Source organism: Limanda limanda, chromosome 16 (assembly GCF_963576545.1).
Source record: "Limanda limanda chromosome 16, fLimLim1.1, whole genome shotgun sequence".
NCBI lineage: Eukaryota > Metazoa > Chordata > Actinopteri > Pleuronectiformes > Pleuronectidae > Limanda > Limanda limanda.
The window spans coordinates 7979901-8002730 of NC_083651.1; the positions used below are offsets into that span (position 1 = coordinate 7979901).

The 22830-nt window shown below is 41.4% G+C and overlaps 3 protein-coding genes across 3 annotated transcripts in view; 2 read left to right on the top strand and 1 right to left on the bottom strand.

Annotated features, from left to right (window-relative positions):
* xpo4 (exportin 4) overlaps nt 1–9352 on the top strand; it is a 48703-nt gene extending 39351 nt beyond the window's left edge. Inside the window, exons 13-24 of the mRNA XM_061088338.1 lie at nt 2–179; nt 3017–3176; nt 3365–3534; nt 3644–3818; nt 5129–5335; nt 5587–5673; nt 6298–6478; nt 6578–6699; nt 6795–6925; nt 7352–7469; nt 7851–7943; nt 8720–9352. Of these exons, the coding sequence (XP_060944321.1) occupies nt 2–179; nt 3017–3176; nt 3365–3534; nt 3644–3818; nt 5129–5335; nt 5587–5673; nt 6298–6478; nt 6578–6699; nt 6795–6925; nt 7352–7469; nt 7851–7943; nt 8720–8917 (1820 nt within the window). The 3' untranslated portion in view covers nt 8918–9352. The remainder of the gene's footprint in view (nt 1; nt 180–3016; nt 3177–3364; nt 3535–3643; nt 3819–5128; nt 5336–5586; nt 5674–6297; nt 6479–6577; nt 6700–6794; nt 6926–7351; nt 7470–7850; nt 7944–8719) is intronic.
* A 1952-nt stretch (nt 9353–11304) lies between these two features.
* Nucleotides 11305–17295, top strand: eef1akmt1 (EEF1A lysine methyltransferase 1). The gene is made up of 5 exons (XM_061088778.1): nt 11305–11354; nt 12417–12580; nt 12830–12912; nt 15042–15331; nt 16504–17295. Exons 2-5 carry the CDS (start codon nt 12437–12439, stop codon nt 16635–16637), a joined length of 651 nt encoding a protein of 216 aa, XP_060944761.1. The 5' UTR covers nt 11305–11354; nt 12417–12436; the 3' UTR covers nt 16638–17295.
* Nucleotides 17296–18307: 1012 nt separating this feature from the next.
* Nucleotides 18308–20665, bottom strand: il17d (interleukin 17d). Its single transcript, XM_061089094.1, has 2 exons — nt 20355–20665; nt 18308–18670 (listed from the first exon to the last, which is right to left on the bottom strand). The coding sequence occupies exons 1-2, from the start codon at nt 20663–20665 to the stop codon at nt 18355–18357; spliced, it is 627 nt and encodes a 208-aa protein (XP_060945077.1). The 3' UTR covers nt 18308–18354.
* Between the last annotated feature and the right edge of the window lie 2165 nt (nt 20666–22830).

The following is a 22830-nucleotide window of genomic DNA, read 5'->3' on the forward strand; positions in this document are numbered from 1 at the left end:
GGGTATCTGTTAGCAGACGACCCTCAAGGTGAAACTCCGTTGATCCCCTCAGAGGTGATGGAGTTCTCCATCAAACACTCAACAGAGGTCGACATCAACACAACGCTGCAGATGCTCGGCTCGCCGGGAGAGAAGGCTACATCCATACCAGGCTGCAACAACACAGACTCTGTCATTAGGTGAGACGAATGTTGGTCTGAGCACCATCTCTGTTGTGTCAAAGGCTGACAGACTGCAGGCAGATAGATTGTTGTATTCTATGTGTTGGCTCTTCTTTTTATTACAAGTCCTTGGATGTTGACAGTTCATTTCACTAAACCAGTCAGACTTCCCGTAAAACTGTCCCAGAATAGTCCCTGTCCGAGGCTGCTTGCTCTTCCTAGTATTGTCAGTTATCGTCCCATAAAACTGAAGGTGTGTTAGTCCCTTCGCATTCACACTCAGGCACCATGTGAATGTTCAGCCAGTTAAACTCTGGTCTCAGGATGAGTTGTAATACACTTGCCTCTGGATGAGGAAACTTTCTCTAGCCCCTTAGGCTCTAGGGATTTGTTTGGGTCAAGGATAAATACTTAATGAAAAGAAAAAGGGATATTAATCGGTAATAAAAAATAATTGTTTGTTGCAGCAGCCACCCAACTAACTGCCCTTTAAGTCCATAAACAGTTCCATCTGTCCATAAACGGATCGGGTGCAAGGTTGAGCTACGGATTGAAGCTGCTTCTCTGCTGCACCACAGCTAAAAATGACAATGTGTCTGCAGGGCGGTAGGAGTTGTTGATCAATACAAATTATTGAACGCTTACTTCTCCAGGACCTCAGATGTACGATTCTGGAATCAAAATGTCAACCTGCAGTCACCGTATGAGCAGAAATGTCAGTTTATTATCACAACCTCTCTTCTGGCTAATGGCTATATGGTGTCTTCCTGCTCTGGTGGCTTCAGAAATCGTTGTCTCACACAATCGATTTCGGTATGTGTGGTGGTTGAACATCAGAACAAAAGGATGGCCCTAAAAATACACCAGCAGATAATGAAATGGACCTTGGGAAGGAAAGCTTGTCTCTCGTTCCTGTTATCGGAGACGGTTTGTTTTTTAACAACAGCTAATTGTGAGATCCCGACAGAATGTGGCTGTGGTGTCAGAAAACCTTGTGCGGTTCAGAGCTGTTGGCAGATGCACATGATGCTTGTTTGTTTAAGTGGTGTGTTTGTGTGCGTGTGCCCGCGCACGTGTGTGTGTGTGTGTGTGTGTGCGTGCGTGCAGATAATCAGTGACGACAATAGACAGTCACAGCAGCCAGTGATATTGTCTGTTGAAGGTCATTGAGCATTTTTTTTTGTAGATTGTTCGTCTGTGTGCGTGCGTGCGTGTGTGCGTGCGTGTAAAGGGGATGACAGCACTGACAGAGGATTGCGGAGATGAGCGGATGATGGCATCAGGTTCCCCGTAGCGAGCGAGCAACCCCGGCTCCGTAAATGTCAACGTGGTTTTGTTTTCTGCAAACAATGTGAAACTGTGCACTGGGGGGGGGCGGAACCATAAGCTTCTTTAAGCCCTCTGTATCTCTGTCCCTTTATATAGTGTATGTCTGGTGGGGGGAATAAAGTGATGACTTTCTATTACACTTTGATGAATTTGTTGTAGGGTGATTGACTTTATTAATTTAAAGTAGAATTTGTTAGTATCATATGTTAATAACACATGTGCGTAAGAGTCTCGTTCTTGCAGTGCAACTCTGTCGTTTTGAATGAAGCCAAAGTGTCATCTTTGTGCTGAAGTTTCTCCAGATTTCAAATCATTTAATGAATCCTGAACATAAATCATCAACATACCAACAATAAATAGACAAAAAACAGGGTGTGGCTCTCCAGATATTGTAGAAAGGGACACAATTTTAAATAGACTGCTGATTGTCATGACATAACTCTGAAATCCTTGCAATTTTATTCTTTTTACCCCCTTTTTTCATTGAGATTTGTATCTTTATCCATCTTTAATGATATTTTATTGTATTTAATGCCCCATTTTTTTAATCAAGCAGTGGACTTGTTAGTTTGATGTTCAAACTTGGATGTAATCTGCCTGCTGAAGGTGCTAACACAGTCTAAAATTGGACATGTCAGACACGATGACACGTTTGTCAGCAGGTACTTAGTTTTCCTTGGACATCATCGGACGAGCCAAAAATGCATGAGCAGATGATTCATCTCTTGCAGACACATACACTATAAATTGAGCTTTACTCTGTAACCTTTGCATCATGATGTTTGTCTTAGGGTCTCTCTGATGAGCCCTTTGTCTTGTTATGACGTGGTTTGTATTATCTAGTCCGTTTCAGTCTAAATTTCTTCCTTTTGACCTTCTCTTACAAACATTCCCTGTGTTCTCATGCCCTTTTTATTGTGTATCGACAAGATACTGCGTCAGAGCATCTCCAAAACGAGACTCGCCGGCTGCTTTAAGTGGTCGGTACGAACCGACACAAGTCTGAGGAGGGACAAACCATGAACCAGAGACGGTGTATTGTGGGACAACCTGTTGAAACATTGCAGCAGCTCCACCTCCGATTACAGGACTTGAATGTTAAACGGGGGCACGTTGGTCCCAGATACTACAGGGTAACTGCAGCGTTCTTGTAGAATCCTCAGTGCGTCGGATCTGTTTTCGGGGCACATGATGGACCAGAAGACACATTTGACTTATCAGTGGATGACATGAGCCGATGCCAGATTCCACATCATTTATAGGCAAGGCTAATTTGCGATTCCCCTTTCCTAGATGGTCCTTTACAATATGTCAAGCTCAAAATAAAATAGACAGGATACAGCACAAATCCTAACAACATAATTAAACAGCAAAAACAATACAAAACAGCCCACAACCAACACTATAAAATCAATAATAGTATTTTAAGTAAACTAAATGATAAGCACCTGCTCATTCATGCTAACTTGCCTGACTACATGGCCTTTAAATCCAGCTCCTCTCACATTTATATTCTTCTGTCTCAGGTTACTGTCAGCGGTGCTGCGGACATCAGAGGTGGAATCTCGGGCGACCAGAGCGAGCCTGACGGAGCTGCTGAGTCCACAGATGGGAAAAGACATAATGTGGTTCCTCCGACGCTGGGCCAAGACGTACCTGCTGGTGGATGAGAAACTATATGAGCAGGTAGGAAGCTTCCTGACCCCGTGTTGCCCCCCTAGCCTCATATGTGACCCTGACCCCTGGTCACTCAGGCTTCTCAGGGCAAACGTCAACCATGGTATATTCTTTACCTCGTAAAAGCAATAAACCGAATGTGTCTCTAACATCTGTCTCCCCTTTTCCTCTCTCTCTCTCTCTCTCTCTCTCTTCAGATCAGCGTACCCCTGAGCACAGCATTCGGTGCAGATACAGAAGGGGCCTCGTGGATTGTGGGATATCTTTTGGAGAAGGTGATCAACAATCTGTCGGTGTGGAGCGCAGAGGCGGAGCTGGCCAATGACACCGTGGAGCTGCTGGTGACGCTGGTGGAGAAGAGGGAGAGGTGAGGACGAGCGATAGTTGTGAAGGAAAGAAATGCTAAAATCATGTGGTTCCATCAACTTGAATGTGTTTTTATTTTATTAAGCCAAAATATCTCTCTGGGTCATTAGGGCGAACATTGTGGTGCAGTGTGAGAGCTGGTGGAACCTGGCGAAGCAGTTTGCCAGTCGCAGTCCGCCCCTCCACCTGCTGTCCAGCTCTGTGCAGAGGTCACTGATGAAGGCGCTGGTCCTCGGAGGCTTTGCTCACATGGACTCTGACACCAAACAGCAATACTGGGCTGAGGTAAATAATAAGAGCTGAATCGATCAATCAAGTACTGTTTTTTTTGTTTCTTACTGAGTTATAGGGAATTGAAAATGTCCTGCAGCCCTAACCAGTATCTTCACCTGGTGAACTGGTACCAAATATAATGAAAACACAAAGAATAATTTCACCAGAGCTAGGATGTCTGACTTTAAAAGACACTAAGGTGAGTAAGTCCAGTTCAGAGCTGCAGATCCCCACAGACTCACTGTCAGACACACGGATTACGAGTGATGGATACGTTCATTAATATTCCCCCCGTCCCGTCTTTTTCTCGTGTGTATAACATGATCCTCGTCCTGATCCCACAGGCCTCTGATTTAATAGGCGGACAGTAGTAAATGGTGGTGCAAAGCCACAATGACTCCAGACCAATTATGGGGGGGTTGTATGAGTTAGACAGCAGCTGTTGAATCGTACAGCTGCTCTGCTCAGCTCGAATCTAACTGTCGGAGGAGGAGGAGGAGGAGGAGGAGGTTGAGAAGTCAGACGCCCCTTTGTTACATCTTTGTTTCACTGCTCTTTCTCTTACATCACCAAATACACAAGATACTCATTGACATTAACTTTTCCCTTTTTTTTTTAACTGTTCCTATCAAACTATTCAATGCCACTAATTAAAAAGAAATACTAAGGAACACTGCTTTAAAATGGTGTGCCAATGTTTAGTTTTTATTTGTATTCCTCCAAGACCAGAGGTGTTATGGTTTCAAGTCTTTCCCATGTTGTCAACACGATGTCTCTAAAAGGCTCTGAAGGAATTTCTTCAAATTTGGTACCAGCGTTCACTTGGACTCAGGATGAACTGTTAAGATTTGAGTGGTCACAGGTCATGATGGCCACATGAAACATGTTTGTGTTTGAGGAGACATACAACCTCAGTGCGGTAATTCTATTTTCTCAAAAAAGATTTGTATCTTTTTAATCGTAAAAAAAGATCTTATTAGAGCACAGTAATTGAAAACAGAAAATAGTCTTTTAATTTAATTATATGAGTTAATAAGCTGCAAAATAAAATTCATGAAAAAGACACATCATACATGAATCATCTCTGATTAAAAACGACACCACTTATATGCAATCTTCCAATTTCCATTTGGTTTGATCTTGGATCAACAAAGAAAAACGACCTTTTAAAAGATATGAAATTACTTGATTTTTGCATTCAAAATGTGTGGGACGTTAATAAATGATTGATGCTATACAGTCTGTCCCTTCTGATCCCATCTTTCTCACATTTGATTGATTAATTCCTAAATTAACTGAGGACCTCCCGTCTCTCCATCCAGGTGCTTCACCCTCTTCAGCAGCGTTTCCTCAACCTCATTAACCAGGAGAACTTCGCTCAGATCAGCCAGGAAGAAGCCGTCAAAAAGGAAATCGTCGCCACGTTAGAGGCGCTGTGCGGCATCGCAGAGGCAACGCAGATCGACAACGTGTCCTCGCTCTTCTCCTTCCTCATGGACTTCCTGTCCAGCTGCATTGGCCTCATGGAGGTAAGAGCAGCACGGGAGGATGGATCCAAGTCTGATAAAAAGGGAACGTTATTGTTCCTGTGTAGTTCAGAGAACGACGCTAACTCAGCTTACCATGATAACGCCAGTTTGATCCTGGGGTCAAATAAATTCAATCATTTACAAAGACTGAACTGATTCAACATAAGACGGGAAACAAAACTCTTCAATTCAAATGAATCTTGAACTGTGTTTACACGATTAAAGTTACTAATGAGACTTCTCTTGTGCAGGTTTACAGCAACACGCCAGAGACAATCAACCTCATTATTGAGGTTTTTGTGGAAGTGGCTCACAAGCAGATCTGCTACCTGGGAGAGGTGAGTGAAGCATCATTAATGTACATCCACACACACACACACACACACACAGTAACTAGAGGAAAACTAACACACAGACAAGAGGAAAACGTGCAAACTCCACGCAGAAAGACCCCTGGGTTGCCTTCAGGTTCAAAGCCAGAGCCTGTTAAATGACAGTGCTAACCACTGCACCACCGTTCCACCGTTAAAATGACTCAATTGACCTAATTTGAATATTTTCAGATGAGTTTACAGATGACAGAAATATGTATAGTAAACTGTAGACGTTAAATTTAAGAAATTAATTAGGCATTGTGGTTGAATGAAAACACGCTTTATTGTTGTAGCCTGAGTGCAGGATGTGTGTGTGGTGCCTGATTTCCTTCTGCTGCCTTGATATGTGACAGTGTATTATATTTATTCATCAACTTTATGCATGACTGCAGATGATTGATGCTTTTTCTCTGTATCTGCTGGATATGGAAATTAGCAGCAGTTTTCTAACAATTTCAGCATTTATTAAAAAATATATATTTATTTAGGTTCAAATAACGGTTTTGTAATAAGCAATATTTAATGTAGATCTTTTTAGGTTCATTAAACCTAATCTCTGACGCTACGTGTCCTCATCTCCTCGCTCAGACCAAGTCCATGAAGCTGTACGAGGCGTGTCTGACGTTACTGCAAGTCTACTCCAAAAACAACCAGTGTCGGAAACGAAGCGATGCAGCGGCAGAGGAGGACCAGTATCAGGACCTGCTGCTCATCATGGAGCTGCTCACCAACCTGCTGTCCAAAGAGTTCATCGACTTCAGCGACACAGGTGGGTCATCTCAATGTTTTCTGTCTTCTATCAACGGGAGTAGAAGATTTGTTTGGGTTTTCAATCACTTGAGATTTAACTTTTTTGCTGTGCTATTAGACGAGGTGTTTCGGAACCAAGACCAGGGAACACCAGCCTCCAGCCGCACGGTATCAGCAGCAGATGTGGTTCTTTACGGCGTCAACATTGTACTTCCACTCATGTCGCAGGACCTGCTCAAGGTAAAACTACACAACATGGATTTCCATTAATGCACGACCCAAGGTTTGACATTTCCTCCGTGTGTTTAACTGAGTCCTCCTTGTTGTTTTTACAGTTCCCGTCTCTGTGTAACCAGTATTACAAGCTCATCACCTTCATCTGTGAGATCTTCCCCGAAAAGATTCCACAGCTGCCTGAAGACCTCTTCAAGAGCCTCATGTTCTCGCTGGAGCTCGGAATGACTTCGTATCCTTTAAAGATCTGTGCTGCACTTGATATTCAATATTCATGACGGGATAATAAGCCCCAGAAATTCATAATGCTTTTCCAGTCTCGCACTTTCTTTCTCCAATCTCCAATAGCTATCATATTTGAAGTGAAGTTGGCTATTAAAAAAATATTTCTTTGGTTTCCACTGAAAGTCAGATACTGTTTTTGTATTAGATCAAGATATTAAGACAATTTTATTGCCCCAAATCTCAAAGTGAATCTACAGCAAAGAAGAGAATCACATCCTGATATTAATTTACAACAATGTTATTTTACACTGGTCGCTCGTGTTCCCATTAGTCTCCTGCTCTAATCTGGAGTCAACGAGACGCCTGGTGAAGCTTCAGAACTTCTCAAAAAAATGTTGTTTTGTAGTTTCTTCTCCTTAATGTTGCTCTTCAGGATGAGTTCAGAAATCAGTCAGCTGTGTTTGGAGGCTTTGTCTCCTCTGGCTGAACAGTGTGCCAAAAACCAGGAGAAGGACACGCCTCTCTTCATTGCCACCCGTCACTTCCTTAAGGTAACCACACGTCCGTCCGTCTGTCTGTCTGTCCATCTGTCTGTCTGTGGGTCACTTAAGTTTAACAAATAAATCTAAATAACTTCGAAAAGGACAAAAAAAATCACTGATGTGCTCTCTTCTTAAAGTATCAGATACATGACTTTCCTTTCCAACATGTCAGTTTTATACTGGTTTTTATTTGCATCAAACAAATGGGACATTGGTCTATTTTTCTATTTAAAGGTGCTGGTACGTGGATAATTTTTTGTGTTGACAGCTAATTTTCTGGTTGTGGCTTCATGTATGTTGAACAAGAAAAGCTCTCAGGAGGCAAAAAACTGGCACATTTGGCAAAATGTTGAACTTTAAAATCAATTAATTGAACTTTGTTTTCTTCAGTTGGTGTTTGACATGCTGGTTTTGCAAAAGCACAACACAGAGATGACGGTGGCGGCAGGAGAAGCTCTTTACACACTCGTGTGCCTGCACCAGGTGAGTGACTAACTAATGAACTTTCAGGATGATGAAATTAGACATACTGAGAATAAACAGGAAACAAGCTTTGTTGTTTGTTATTCAACAACAATAAAAAGTGAAGCCTGAGCTGCTCAAAACTCCAGAAGAACGTTTTCTGAGAGTAACACCAGGCGCCCTCTGGTGCCTGATCGGCACATGCACAGTTCCACTCTGAAAATTCCATTAATTATATTGATTATCTGGGTAGATGTATAAACGATACCAAAAATATATCTATATATATATATATAAGCTTCTTAGTTGTGAGGATTTGTCACTTTACTGTTTCTAATGAAAAAGAATAGGCTAAATATCTTGATTGTTTATTTTTTTTTTAGAATAAGCAAATGGATGAGAAATGAATCACCAAATAAATCAACAGTGAATATTATAATTTATGACACATTTGTCATTTATCTCAGCCCTAAACACTTTTGATAAATTGAATGTTTATTTTTAGCTAATCCAGTAAGGTTGAATCATAATTGTGTACATCAGCAATAACGAGCAAGTAATTTCAGCACAAAAAGACTGAACTAGGTCATTTATAATGAGGTGATTTAGCAAAGATTATTTTAATCCCAAATAATAAAGATCACAGTGACAACACTGTTTCCTCAGACATCTTTGGTTGGTAACAAGTTCTTGTTACTAATCAGTCAATGAAATTAGATCTAAAGTTTTGTCCGCTCACTATATCTCCAGTCTTTTCTTGGACCCTGATCTGATGTGTTGTTGCTCTCCTCCGTCAGGCGGAGTACTCGGAGCTGGTGGAGACGCTGCTGTCCTCTCAGAGAGATGCCGTCATCTACCAGCGGCTGGCCGACGCCTTCAACACGCTGACGGCCAGCAGCACGCCGCCCACCATGGACCGAAAACAGAAGGTCGCCTTCCTCAAGAGCCTGGAGGAGTTTGTGGCCAACGTTGGCGGCCTGCTCTGCGTCAAATAACCACTGGAAACCGCCTCTGCCTCGAATCGTCATTTTTGAAAAGCAGACTTCCCCCCCCTCGCGCCCCCTTCCATCCCTATGAACTATGGGTAAAAGAGCTCTGAGGACCTCGTTGTCTCTGCGCCTGCTGGGGAATCCATCTCATGCCTGAATGTCGACCGGGTTTTCACCTCCTTGGATTCCTTTTTTTATTTTCACCCCAAAGCCACCATCCTCTCCTGCACCACCCTCACCAGCATGATTGACAGATTTGATGATGATGATGTGGTTACCATAGAGACTAAACTGCAGAGCAGACAGACTCAGTCGGAGGATCACGCCCTGTTGGTCGGAAGCGACAGAGCGCTGAGCATCATGACCACGAGAGACAGAGCAGAGGCTAATGTTGACAGGGTCCACCCCCACCCCCCCACACCTCATCATGTGCCTGGAGGTTTACAGGATACACACACACACACACACACACACACACACACACACACACACACACACACACACACACACACACACACACACACAGTCTCATCGAGGGTCAAACAGTTTGCTGTTATGAAAAGTGAAGAAGTGTGAGGTTTCGTAGATGAAGGTAGAGGGGCTTTGTGGACCCACTTCATTTTAACAGTTCCCACTTTACCAAACACACACACACATATGCATACACACACACACTTCGCCCCAATCCTTCCCAGAGTGCCTTTGTTTTGTTGATTGTTCTGCGTGTGTGTGTGGATCATGTCACATGTCAACTGACAACAAGTGTCAGCTGTGCCTGTCATACGCTCGCACACACGCACACACACACTTGCACACAACAGACACACACACAATAAGTGTTGCCATGACAACAAAGGTATGGCCCAGCCTGGGCTCATTGAACCACGGCGCACAGGAGGGCGTGCGTTTGTTGGCGATTACAGAAAACCAAAATCATATTTGCATTTGACTAAAGGATGTACATATATATACATTTATATATATATACAAATATATATATAATGTTTTCAGACCAGAAACCAGAAGAAATGTTCGTTCAAAGACGAAAAAGAAAAACGGACCGAGATGTTTTTATATTCCAGCGGACGGCTGGAAAAGTTGTGAGTTCGACATTGTATTATTTCATCTAAAGAGGGAGTGACCGTCTCTGTTTGAGCTTTTTGCAGTTTGATATTTTGGATCGTAGAATTAGGTTGCAGCCCCTCCTCCCTCCCTCCCTCCCTCCGGACAGACGAGGGCACGTGAGACGGATGGAGCTTCTATAGTTAAGCAGAATCATTTCAGTGGTCAAGTTTTTTTCCTACAGCAGCACATCCACCGTATCACTCTTCAGCACACACTGGATTGAAGCAGAGACTGTTCAAGGACAGCAATAAGAAACCAAATAAAAAGGAGCAGAGCCACTCGTCAGAGCATCGTGTTGGAGACAGATTCCTCCTCGTTCCAATCCTGGTTGTTGTAGAATGGCTGTTTTGTTAATGAAGTGTAAAAGTGTACATAAACTTATTGTATAAAATGTTCCTGCCTCTGCATTTTCCTTCAACATGTGTTGTGTCTGTTTGTAATGTCTTTTATCTACTTTAATAATAAATAAATAAATTGTTAATTATATGATTCAAAAGCTTCAGAAGTTTTTGTAGCCACATCCTGCACTGAGTAAGTAGCCCGAAAAGATAATTTAATAAGTATAGTTACACTCTGTAACATCTGCATTAATAACCTCCATCAAGAGTGTTATTATTTCACCCTGTATTTTTGTTGGTTAGCAAGATAACACAAAAACTACTGGAAAGATTTCCTCAAAACTTTGTGGTAGGACGCAGTCTGTTCCAGGAAAGAACACATTAAGTTTTACTGCATATTGGCGAGACTGATGGAATTACATGAATAACTTTGTTTGGATGTTCCTAATTTTCAGAATTATGGCTCTTGATGAAAAAAGGCCAACACGTCTGATTGCGAGTGTGTGAAGTTCAGCTCCATTAAATTGAGTGGGACTGTTGGGTCTTGGCCTCAGAGATATGCACCACACTGGGCTGAATTGAAATTGTCAATTTGATGTTTTTTCAGTTTTGTTTTCCTTTCATAAAAGTATATTTTTTATACACTACCTAAAATATAAACATGTAAATTAGTTTGTAAAGGATCTAAAAAGAGAAAAATGAAGATGAATCTCAGATGGAAATTATATACAAAATATAGATCACAACAAACGTGTCAATGGACAAGCAAGCACTGTAATAGTAGCAATAAAATACAGTACATGAATACAAGAGATATTAGTTATAAATAAGATATGTTAAATCCAACTGAATGACATAAATGTTTTATTTCACATTTATTACACGTCTAAGGTTTTTGTCCCTCCGCAGCAGCCATACTTTCTGCCGTGACGTCATCCTCCTGCGACTCCTCATGTGGTCCCTTCAGAGGCTCTGAACCGGTTCGTCCACTTTAGCTTCGAAGCGTCGTTCACAAAGAAAACAGCTGTTCGTAGTTTGAAAGTAGCTCAGATTTCTACGATGTGCATGTGGACGTGAACGCATCAGTAATTAAATTACTATATATCAGGATAAACGTGTTAATATTCAGCATCAGGAGTATTTGTACGTGTTGTGTCTATTTTGATGCTCAGACTGTTGTGTTTTTACTCTAGTAAAATATTTTTGAATGATTGTTGTTACATGTTAATGACGACATGAGTATTAATGATGTGGACACGTGACTCAGCGAGTTTCCTCCAGTTCGAATGAATCAGTGAAACGAGATCAATGAGTTTATATTAGTTTCATTCCTTCTTCATCCCTGAAGCACAGATCTCCTCCTCTTCATCCTCCGCCTCCTGTTCTTCCTCCTCTTCATCCTCCGCCTCCTGTTCTTCCTCCTCTTTAGTCTCCTCAGCCTCCACTTCTTCCTCCTCATCAGCCTCCTCTTGTTCCTCCTATTGAGTCTCTTCTTCCTCCTCCTCTTCTTCCTCCTCCTCAGCCTCCTCTTCTTCCTCCTCCTCAGCCTCCTCTTCGTCCTCCTCTTCTTCCTACTCCTCTTCTACCTCCTCCTCAGCCTCCTCTTCTTCCTCCTCTTTAGTCTCCCCAGCCTCCTCTTCTTCCTCCTCCTCAGCCTCCTCTTCTTCCTCCTCTTTAGTCTCCTCAGCCTCCTCCTCAGCCTCCTCTTCTTCCTCCTCCTCAGCCTCCTCTTCGTCCTCCTCTTCAGTCTCCTCAGCCTCCTCGTCAGCTTCCTCCTCCTCAGCCTCCTCTTCTTCCTCCTCCTCAGCCTCCTCTTCTTCCTCCTCCTCTTCTTCCTCCTCCTCAGCCTCCTGTTCTTCCTCCTCCTCAGCTTCCTCCTTCTCAGCCTCCTCTTCTTCCTCCTCTTTAGCCTCCTCTTCTTCCTCCTCTTCTTCCTCCTCCTCTTCTTCCTCCTTCTCAGCCTCCTCTTCGTCCTCCTCTTTAGTCTCCTCAGCCTCCTCCTCAGCTTCCTCCTACTCAGCCTCCTCTTCTTCCTCCTCTAGCCTCCTCCTCCTCCTCAGCCATGAGTGAGAGTGATGAAGATGGCCCCCCCGCCCTGTCAGCTGACTCTCTGGCTGCCCTGCAGGAGTTTTACAATGAGTCCAGAACGGATTGTATCAAGTGTCTGTCAGAGCAGTTCAGTGTGGGGGAGGTGGAGGAGGACTGGGTGAGCTCACACATGAACAAACTCACACTGAACACACCTGTGATTGTGTGTGAGGTTATATAAATTTTACACATAAAAGTCAAAAATATCTTTTATATTATCTGTTGTTTTTTTATTTATAATATTTTATTAAACCAAGATTATTCTTATATTTTAAGAATGCTGTTTGTCCTTGAAGGAAGTTTGTTATTATTATTGGTCTGAGACAGTATACAAAACAAGTTGTGTGTGTGTGTGTCCGTCCACCAGCGGATGAGTCAGTTCTGGTACACTGAAGAAACAGCCACTCGATTAGCTGAGGAAGTCGTACGAGAAGCAGGAGAGGGAGGCAGGTAAACACACACACACACACACACACACACACACAAACAAACACTGACCTTAACCATCACATAAAGAAATGTAATTGAGGCCGTAATAAAAATAAGTACAATTCAATATATAGAATTTGAATAAAGAAATTTTAAAAGTTTTGTAACAGCAAACTAATGCTGATCCCAGAATGACTAATGTCAGGTGATTGTTATCGTCTGTCAACATGTTTGTTTTTTTCCAAATATGAGAAGAGCCAGTCTGGTCTAATTCAACAAGTATTTATTAAGAAGCAATGAAAAGTTAACAGCATAGCTATGGGCTCTCATGCACAGCCCCAGCTAAATCACTAGCACGATGATTGTCATAATTATAACAGTAGGTATAATTTGATTGGTCAAAATAATGAAGGGGTGTCACCACTAGGGTTGCAAGATTCCGGGAATATTCAAAGTTGGAAACTTTCAATGGGAATTAACGGGAATTAACGGGAATAAACTGGAAATGTTGTGGGTAATTTATACTAACTGTATTTACCTTGTCATATACAGACATAAATATAAACATTTTGTTGTGTCATAGGCTGATTTGAGCCCTGAGGAAACTTTGGGCACTTGACTATATGCTTCTGCATCGTCGTGTCATTCTTAACATAGGTCTTTGCACAGTATTTGCAGATGTACTACAGCAGGCCTCAATAGCCCTGCTGTAGTAAGAAGGATGCTGGGAGTTATCTGTGCATGTGATGGAAGAATGCACAGTGGAGGGTTGAAATTCAACGTGCAGTGTGTGCTGCATTCTCTATCGGCTGTATGTTCTGTTTGTGTAAACATTCGGATCCTCCAAACCAAAACAACGTGACTGTCTGTCCCCCAGAACCTGGGGCAGCTGCTTGAACTCTGTGTGATGTTGAATCAGTCTAAGGAAGTTATGCTTTAATAGAAAAGTTAAGTATGAGAACAAGTTAAAGTGCAGTGTATAGTATGTCACAGATTTATCCCACAACAGGCAGCGGCTCTTATCAGACCTTTTATCAAGACAGGTGTGAGACTGACCAGCGAGGTGACACACACATAGGGTTGCAAAATACCGGGAATATTCAAACTTGGAAACTTTCCATGGGAATTAACGGGAATTAATGGGAATAAACGGGAATTAACGGGAATAAACTGAAATGTTGTGGGTAATTTATACTAACTATATTCACCTTGTCATATACAGACATAAATATAAACATTTGTTTTTGTCATAGGCTGATTTGAGCCCTGAGGAAATTTTGTGAACTTGAGTATATGCTTCTGCATCGTTGTGTCATTCTTAACATAGGTTTTGCACAGTATTTGCTAATGTACACAGCCTTTCCTTCTACATTGGATGGGGTGAAATGTCTCCACACATGAGATAGTGCACGTGGCTTTGTTCTGTAGAATAAGACGAGAAAAAAGTTTGTAAAAAAACACTAATGCAATGCCAGAGATATAAATAATTAGCCAAACAATTGGAATCGTCTGTAAAAGTATTTTACAATTGATGGATAAATGAATGGAAATAGGCTAGATGAACAGATGAACAATCCTCAATCAGCATGCTAATATGTTTTCCCCAGTAATATCATCGAAACTTACCTGACTAGTCCTTCACTCTACAGCAGGTTTCAACAGCCCTGCTGTAGTGTGAAGGATGCTGGGAGTTATCTGTGCATGTGATGGAAGAATGCACAGTGGAGGGTTGAAATTCAACGTGCAGCGTGTGCTGTATTCCATACATCTTTAAAATAGAGTTTTGAATGATGTTTTTATTGCTCAGCGTTTAATTTGCTTATTTTTATTTTTTTTTTCAAAATTCCTGAGCTTAACTTTCCGCCCCCTTGCAACATTACACACACACATTCTAACTTTAAGATTAACACCAAACAGCAATGGTTATTATAAATCATTTTTTGTGAAGGCCATAAATCTGACCCAAACTGCTCCTGCCCCCACCCTCCTTTCATGTGTTTAGAGTACAGTTCCTTAACCATCTTCACAGACACAGACACACAGACAAGCTACAATTTAAAATCATAACATCTCCAACTGATAGATCTCCAGTATTTGAAGTTGTAGAACTTCTCCCAGCCCTGGTTGGAAGTGTCCCCCTCTGTGTTCAGGGTCGTGTGTGTGAGCGCGCCCAGTGTGTACCAGAAGCTGAAGCAGGGCGTGGTGGACGGCTCGGACCGGGTGTCCGCCGTCGTGTTGGAGTACGACCGCCGCTTCGCCACCTACGGAGACGACTTCATCTTCTACGACTACAAGCAGCCGCTGTCTCTGCCGGCCAGCGTGGCTCCTCAGAGCTTCGACCTGGTCCTGGCCGACCCCCCCTACCTGTCCGAGGAGTGTCTGAGCAAAGTGGCCCAAACCATCAAGTACCTGAGTAAAGGCAAAGTGCTGCTCTGCACAGGTGAGAGGAAGAACATCACAAAACCCCGGCCTGTGTTTCTCTTGTCTATTTTTTACACTTCTGCATGTATTAGCTTTAAACTAACAATCTTCACCTTAAAGGTTCAGTGTGTAATATTTAAGTGAAAGGGGTCTATCTCTAGATATTGAATATTAAATAATCCAAATGATTTTTTCGCTACTGTGTTTCATCTGAATTGAACGAATCGTGGTTGTCTTTACCCTAGAATGAGCCCTTTATATTCAAACACTTCATATTTACATCAGGAGTTTTATGACAACTGGAGCTACCACAGGTTCTCTCTCATGTACAACACTCTGCTCCATATACTGGAACACTTACTTCACATCATATGTGATATGTGTTAATATAAACCATATTGATATTATATATCATTTTATACAATAATATTGTATTTTGCACACTCTGTCTACATATTCTTACACTCATAGTATATTATATTATCTATTGTATAGTCAAATACTTATATTTATACCTCTACTATATATCATATATTATATCATACTCTCTGTATATTCTTTGTATATGTAAGTCTATATACACATATTTATACATGTGTACATGTTATTATTATATTTACTATTATTATTATATATACTGTTGCTGCCATTATTACTATATACTGCTATTATATTGGTATAATTACTATCATATATAAATATATATTATGTTATATTATATACTATATATACTGAACTATTTTTATATACTGTCTAACAATAACATTACCATCATATCATCAGTACTATTACCATCATCTTGCCACTGCACCTTATCTACCTATTTATCTTGTGTTTCTGTTTTTATTCTTTCTACCTCAATATTTTTTATTTTATTCTATTGTATTGTATTTTATTTAATTCAAATATACCGGCTGCTATGACGACTTAATTTCCCTTCAGGGATGAATAAAGTAATCTATCTATCTATCTATCTATCTATCTATCTATCTATCTATCTATCTATGTTTGGAAGGGGAGGGTGAGGTGAGGGGTGTTCAGCTGCAATTCGCAACTTCACCACTGGATGTCACTAAATTCTACACAGTGAACCTTTAAACTAACGCCCTTCATGTTAAACACTAAGCAACTACGCTTCACTTCCTGTTCCATGAGCAGCTTTTAACACCTGATTTTTCTTCTGTTGTGCAGGAGCCATGATGGAGAATCTGGCCAAAGAGCTTCTGGGTGTAACAAAGTGCAGCTTCCTGCCGCAGCACAACAGGAACTTGTCCAATGAGTTCCGCTGCTTCGTCAACTATCCGTCTGTCCTGCTGAGGAGCTGAAGCTCCAGCTGATCAGGAATCTGAGTGTTGGCTGCTGCTTCCTGAGCACCTCACACAGACACTTTACAGCTGTGGTTTAAACTCAAAGTTATAACTTTGATACGTGAGGAAAAAACATGTCTTGCTTCAAAATGTCAAAAAGTCCACTGACTTACATTGAAATGACTGGACATTAGTTTAGGTTCATAATGTCCTGTATGGTTAACTTATTTCGAGGTTTTGCTGCTTTTATCTGTTTTATGTCGTTTTACATTAAATATATTTCAGTCGCTGTTTCAACAAAACCAGCAAATTGAAGATATCAACTTGGACTCTGAAAACTAATTTATTTTAATGTTATTTTATGAATAAATAAAAAGATAAATAATCATGTGTGGAAAAAAAGCTGTAAAATAACTTAGAAAATTGAAGCAGTTCTTGTTTCCTGAAAATACAAATGAGAAACAAAGGAGTATTAAATGTTTGTGTAGCTTTGACTCTCTTCTCTCTGCAAACGACACCAACAACTGCTCAACTTTAAACCAAAGTACTGCAAATATGATGTTATTCAACATGTAATGAAACTTTAAGTGGTTTCCCACTAGTTTTTATGTATTATGTTTACAACATAAGTGATTCAAACAGTAAGAGTTTTTTGATTATATAATTGTGTTTTTGTTCCATCCTGTTATTTAATCAAAAATATGAAATATTTGGAGATAATCACATTTTATTATAATGATTAAATGTTTCTCGGTGAAATCCACTGTTTACTTTTCTTTTCTCATCAAATTCAATCAGTTTATCAGCAACAGATATTTAGTTTCACTAAAATCCCTGGATTGTGTTTTATGTTGAAATGACATATTTAAATATTAGTTTAAATTACTTAAATGATTTAAGTGGGACTGAAAAGTGTTTTAACACCAGTAGATGGCAGCAGTGATCAGGTCACTGATAATACAGACTGGTTTTATTCCACAGGTTAACGTGTGTTTCATTCTTAAAGGTCAATCCACCTTAAGTACAAATAAACACATTCTCATGGTTTCTCGTCCTGCAGATAGTTTTGGTTAAATGATTTTTGTACAACTGTCGTCAAAACACACTTTCTTGAGTCCAGGTCAAGTCCAAGTTCGGGTCCAAATCAAGTCGAGAAGGAAAGAAAGGATGAAATTAAGTTTATTCTTTTCTGATGTGAAAACATTTGAGGCGTTTATCAAGGATGAGGAAAAGTAAATCAAACCTTATATCATCCGAATAAGAGAGTTTAGGGAAGCAGGTCAAATCATTACATTTATTTATTACATTTACTTCCACGCCGGCGACAGCCTGTGGGTCAGAGGTTTTATGTTTTCCGGATGTCTGTCCGTTCGCCCCATTCTTGTGAACACGATATATCAAGAACGCCTTGAGGGATTGTCTTCAAATTGGGTACAGACATCCAGTTTGACTCATGGATGAACTGATTAGAAACATCTCAGAAACAACTCGAGAGAATTTCTCATTTGGTCGGACAGAGTCAAAGATGAATTGATTCGATTTTGGGGGGTTGAAGGTCACAGTGGCCTCACAAAACCTGTTGTTGGCCTCTTGAAGATTATATCTGAAGACTGACTCAAAGATGAACTGATGTTATAGACTGAAATTGTTCTGGTTGGCTGTAATTCTGGTTTGTAGTGACAGTGGAAGATAAGGGAAACACACAGATGTGGATGAGGTGCAGAAGCTGCTTTCTTCACACTTTCTTGGCTGCAGACATGAGCGGTCTCCTGGCTTTAGGCCCGGCTCTCTCCAGGCTCTGGTTGCTGCTGTGTGCGTCCCTCTCTTTCTGCAGCAGCGGCACACAGGTGCAGCCCACGGCCACAGAGACATAGATCTCATTGTAGGAATGGCGGCCTCCGACACAGGAGCCAGTTCGCCTCAGGATGACGGTGGGAGCGTAGACCGGGGTGCTGCGGAACTGGTGGCTCTCCTCTCCCATCAGGCAGCCCTTACACAGGCAGTAGGCCTCCGGGATGTAGCGGGGGTACCTGCTGGGGTCGTACGACAGCCTGCAAACACAAATTACATTGCAACACTAATAAATGCTTTAATTACAGGACAAGCTCATATCAACACAATAAAGTTCCTCCAAAGGCCTTTTCTGTTCAGGTGTGAGCAGATCTGACTCCTTTTCCTTTTTAAAATGTCTCTTCTCAGGACTTTGGGTCTGAAATAACTTTGAACTTCTTAAAACGGTTCATGCTTTTTATCCGAACTCTGATTACTGACTAGTTTGCTATGTTAGAATGTTTTATTTTATTATATCTTACTCTTTTCTCACCTGTGCCATTCTTGTTGTTATATTTCTGACCTTATGTTGTCTAACGTTGACAAAACTCCATCTGGCCTCTCATCCTCTTTTAAATCTTTTTAAGGCAAAGAGACAGTGAGAGTTTCTAACATTTTCACTCTTATATTTCTGCCCTAATGTCTGAGCTTCAAACTGCTCTTTATTGTTTCTTATCGTTCGCTTTCAACTCCAATTTTTTTAATCTTTTAGACTAAAGCCATTTGTATCTGAGTTTTATCAATAAAGTTTATAATTATAATTTATATATTTTTAGATAGAAACTTTCTGTCAAACTAATATATTCTTTTGTTTAATCACAGTGTAAATTGCAACTGAGATACATCATTGAGCTGCATTGGAAGCACATGTCCGAAAACATCATAATATCATATTATAATAACAATAACTTTATTTGTATTGCATTGAATCCTGCTCCCTTCAGCCCCATGCTCCCTCCCTCTCACCTGTAGGCCCAGGGGGAGATGCTGAGCAGGGTTTTTTTTTTAAATATTTTATTTTCAGTTTTATATGTAATGTGTACAAACAAACATATCAGTATACCAACAGTATAGAGACATAACAAAGGACAACAAAGGACAACAAAGGACAAAGTGCCCCCCTCCCCCAAAAAAATAAAAAATAAAAATAATAAAAAGGTCAGTGTTCAATGTCAATACAAACAACTACATTAAGTCATTGAGTATTTGGTGTAAGAGATGTACCAATATGGTCTAAATATGGCTGCCAAATTTTCAAAAAGGTGTTATATTGTTTTCTGAGACAATAAGTGATTTTTCCCAGGGGGATGCAACTATTCATCTCAACAGACCACCTGTCAATAAGAAGAGGGGAGTCAGATTTCCATGACACTGCAATGCACTTCTTAGCCACACATAGAGCAACTTCAGTGAATTTGAGTTGTGCATTGGTTAGAGAACAACGAATACTTGTTAAGTTCCCCAATAAACAAAGTCCAGCTGCTCTCACCTGTAGGCCCAGGGGGAGATCTCATGTGTGGAGACATTTCACCCCATCCAATGTAGAAGGAAAGGCTGTGTGCATTTGCAAATACTGTGCAAAGACCTATGTTAAGAATGACACAACGATGCAGAAGCATATAGTCAAGTGCCCAAAGTTTCAGGGCTCAAATCAGCCTATGACAAAACAAAATGTTTATATCTAATGTCTGTATATGACAAGGTAAATACAGTTAGTATAAATTACCCACAACCTTTCCAGTTTATTCCTGTAAATTCACGTTAATTCCCGTTAATTCCCATGGAAAGTTTCCAACCTTGAATATTCCCGGAATTTTGCAACCCTAATCATATTATAATGAAAATAACTTTATTTGTATTGTATTGTATCCAGCTCCCTTCAGCCCCATGCTCCCTCCATCTCACCTGTAGGCCCAGGGGGAGATGCTGAGCAGGTTGACCGGGAGGCGGCTCTTGCTCTCGGCCGGAGACGGACGCGCGGTGCCCGGGCAGCTCCGGTTCAGTTTGTCCTGCGGCTCCAGCTGCAACGCGTGATGGAAGGCGCTCATCACTCCCACCGAGAGCCGGCCGAACATCTGCTCCAGGATCTCCTCCGGCAGGTCCGTGCAGGCCCGGGTCCTGGGGGCCTTCTTCCGGACCCGACTGGCCGCTGCAGCCGCCGCCGTGCCGGGCACCAGCAGCAGCAGCAGCAGCAGGACGCGGAGCGGACGCGCCATCGCTGCGCGCCGCTTGGTGCCAAAGCCCACAGAGGAAAGGTTCCTGCTCGTCTCTCTCTACTAAAAGACGACGAGTCCCCCAAACACCAGAGAGCTGTAGTGAGGAGCGAGGTCAGTGTCCTCTGTTAGAATCCACTGGGACGTGTGAAGCCAGCAGCAGGCGGAGACTCCACAGTCCTGGAGACCCGGGCGCACCGCCAGGGGAACATGTCTGCACCGGAGCGTCGCTAGGAGGAAGAATTCCCTTTGGAACAGAAAATATTACCGCGCTGGTAGTTTTTCCACACTTGCTGCTTTCTGGGTGTGACGAGAAAGGGCCATGGAGAGGGTTTCTCTGGTGCGTTTCTGCAGCGAGGCGTGCGTAAAACCCGATGGCGGCGTCAGTGCGCGCAGGAGACAGAGCGATCCACCATCCGGGACAAGAGTCCAACTCCGAGATAAAGCTCCGTCTCCAACCCTTTATCTGCGGTGATGAACGAGTCCAGCCTCCATGAGAGCAGCTGCTGCCGGGAGGTCCGGAGGTTTGTTGGCTGTGTTTGGATCCTGGCGCCGCTCCACAGTCCTCTACCCCCCCCCCACGACATCAACTGGATCCACTTTTGTCCAACCTCTTATGTCAAGTGTCCACAAGCACAGACACACACAAAACACTTTCAAAAAGCTCAAACTCACATCTCTTTTAGTTCATCCCCTTGTCAGTATGTCATGTACTACAGTGTATGCATGTAAGTCATTAACAGAGGTGTCAATAGTATTCACATTCATTAATCAAGTAGACGTTTAGATACTAGGGTTTAAAAATATTTTTGTAGAAGTTGAAGTATCAACTCAAGCTTTTTACTTAAGTAAAAGTGTAAAAGTACTGGTTTCAAAACTACTTAAAGTATAAAAGTAAAAGTAATGTAAGGGAAAAAAAAATTCCCATTAAGGACAAACTCTTAAGCAGCGTCTTAGGGGGCCTATAGTGCACTACCCCCCCTCCTCCAAAAAACATTTTTCTAAAGGCCATTATGACTATAATGTTTTATTAAAATGTTATGTTGAAAAATGTGGGATGCACTAGGCTACCCGTTTGAACTGCAAATATGGCAATGGAAAATTATAAAATTTTATTACAATGCAAATACATATATTGTTGGAAGAGACCTTTGGTCTCATCACTACCAATAATCAAACTTGACTATCTAGAGGAAGTAAAAGTCGTAACAAGGTCGTGTTGCCTTTTTTTGTGTGTGTTTTTGAATGATGACAAACCGGAATGAAAACAAGCCAAAATTAAATAGGAGTAACGAGGCTCCTATTTAAGTAAAAAGTAAAAAGTTGTCTGAAAAATAAATACTCCAGTAAAGTATAGATACCCAACATTTCTACTTAAGTAAGGTAACAAAGTATTTGTACTTCGTTACTTGACACCTCTGGTCATTAAGATTGATGTGAGAAAAAAAAAGCTTTAAATGATATTATGCTTGTAAAAATCCAGTTCAAACTTTATTCAGTGTTAACTTTCCACTGTATCCTCAGTTTGATCTGCTGCCTCGTTGAGGAAAACTTCAGATTAATGATGGGGTTTGTCAGAAATCATTTAGGGAAGCAGCTGGGACCAGGAAGTTGTTGGTTCTATCCCTGGTTTGTCCAGAGAGATACTTCACCCAGGGTTCCTTCGGTCATGAAAAACCTGGAATAGTCATGGGATTGTAAAATGTGTATTTCCAGGCCTGGAAAGGTCCTGGGAAAAAATAAAATCCCAAAAGTTTTGGAAAAGTCATGGAAATTTGTTATATTCATATTTTCATGTCGTTCATTTACGCTGAGTTTTAAATAATTCATATGCTTTTGAAGAAATACGCTCAAAATATAAGCAGGCATACGCTCTCAAACCTACTGAGTTAGTATGAGGGCGTATGCGTAAGGTATACTGTATGCCTTAGAATTCTCATTGCTAGTTTAAATACTACATTTTGTCACGTTCTCATGTATACACCGAGATTTCACAAAATGTTTGGACATGGAAATTTGGTTTAAAGTTGTTGAAAAGTCATGGAAAAGTCATGGAAATCCATTGGTCAAAATGTGTATGAACCCTGTTAACCGCCCCTGATGTCTGAGCCATCAGCGAGTTAATAACATGTGAGAGAAAAGTATGAATGTGTGTACATACGTAGGTG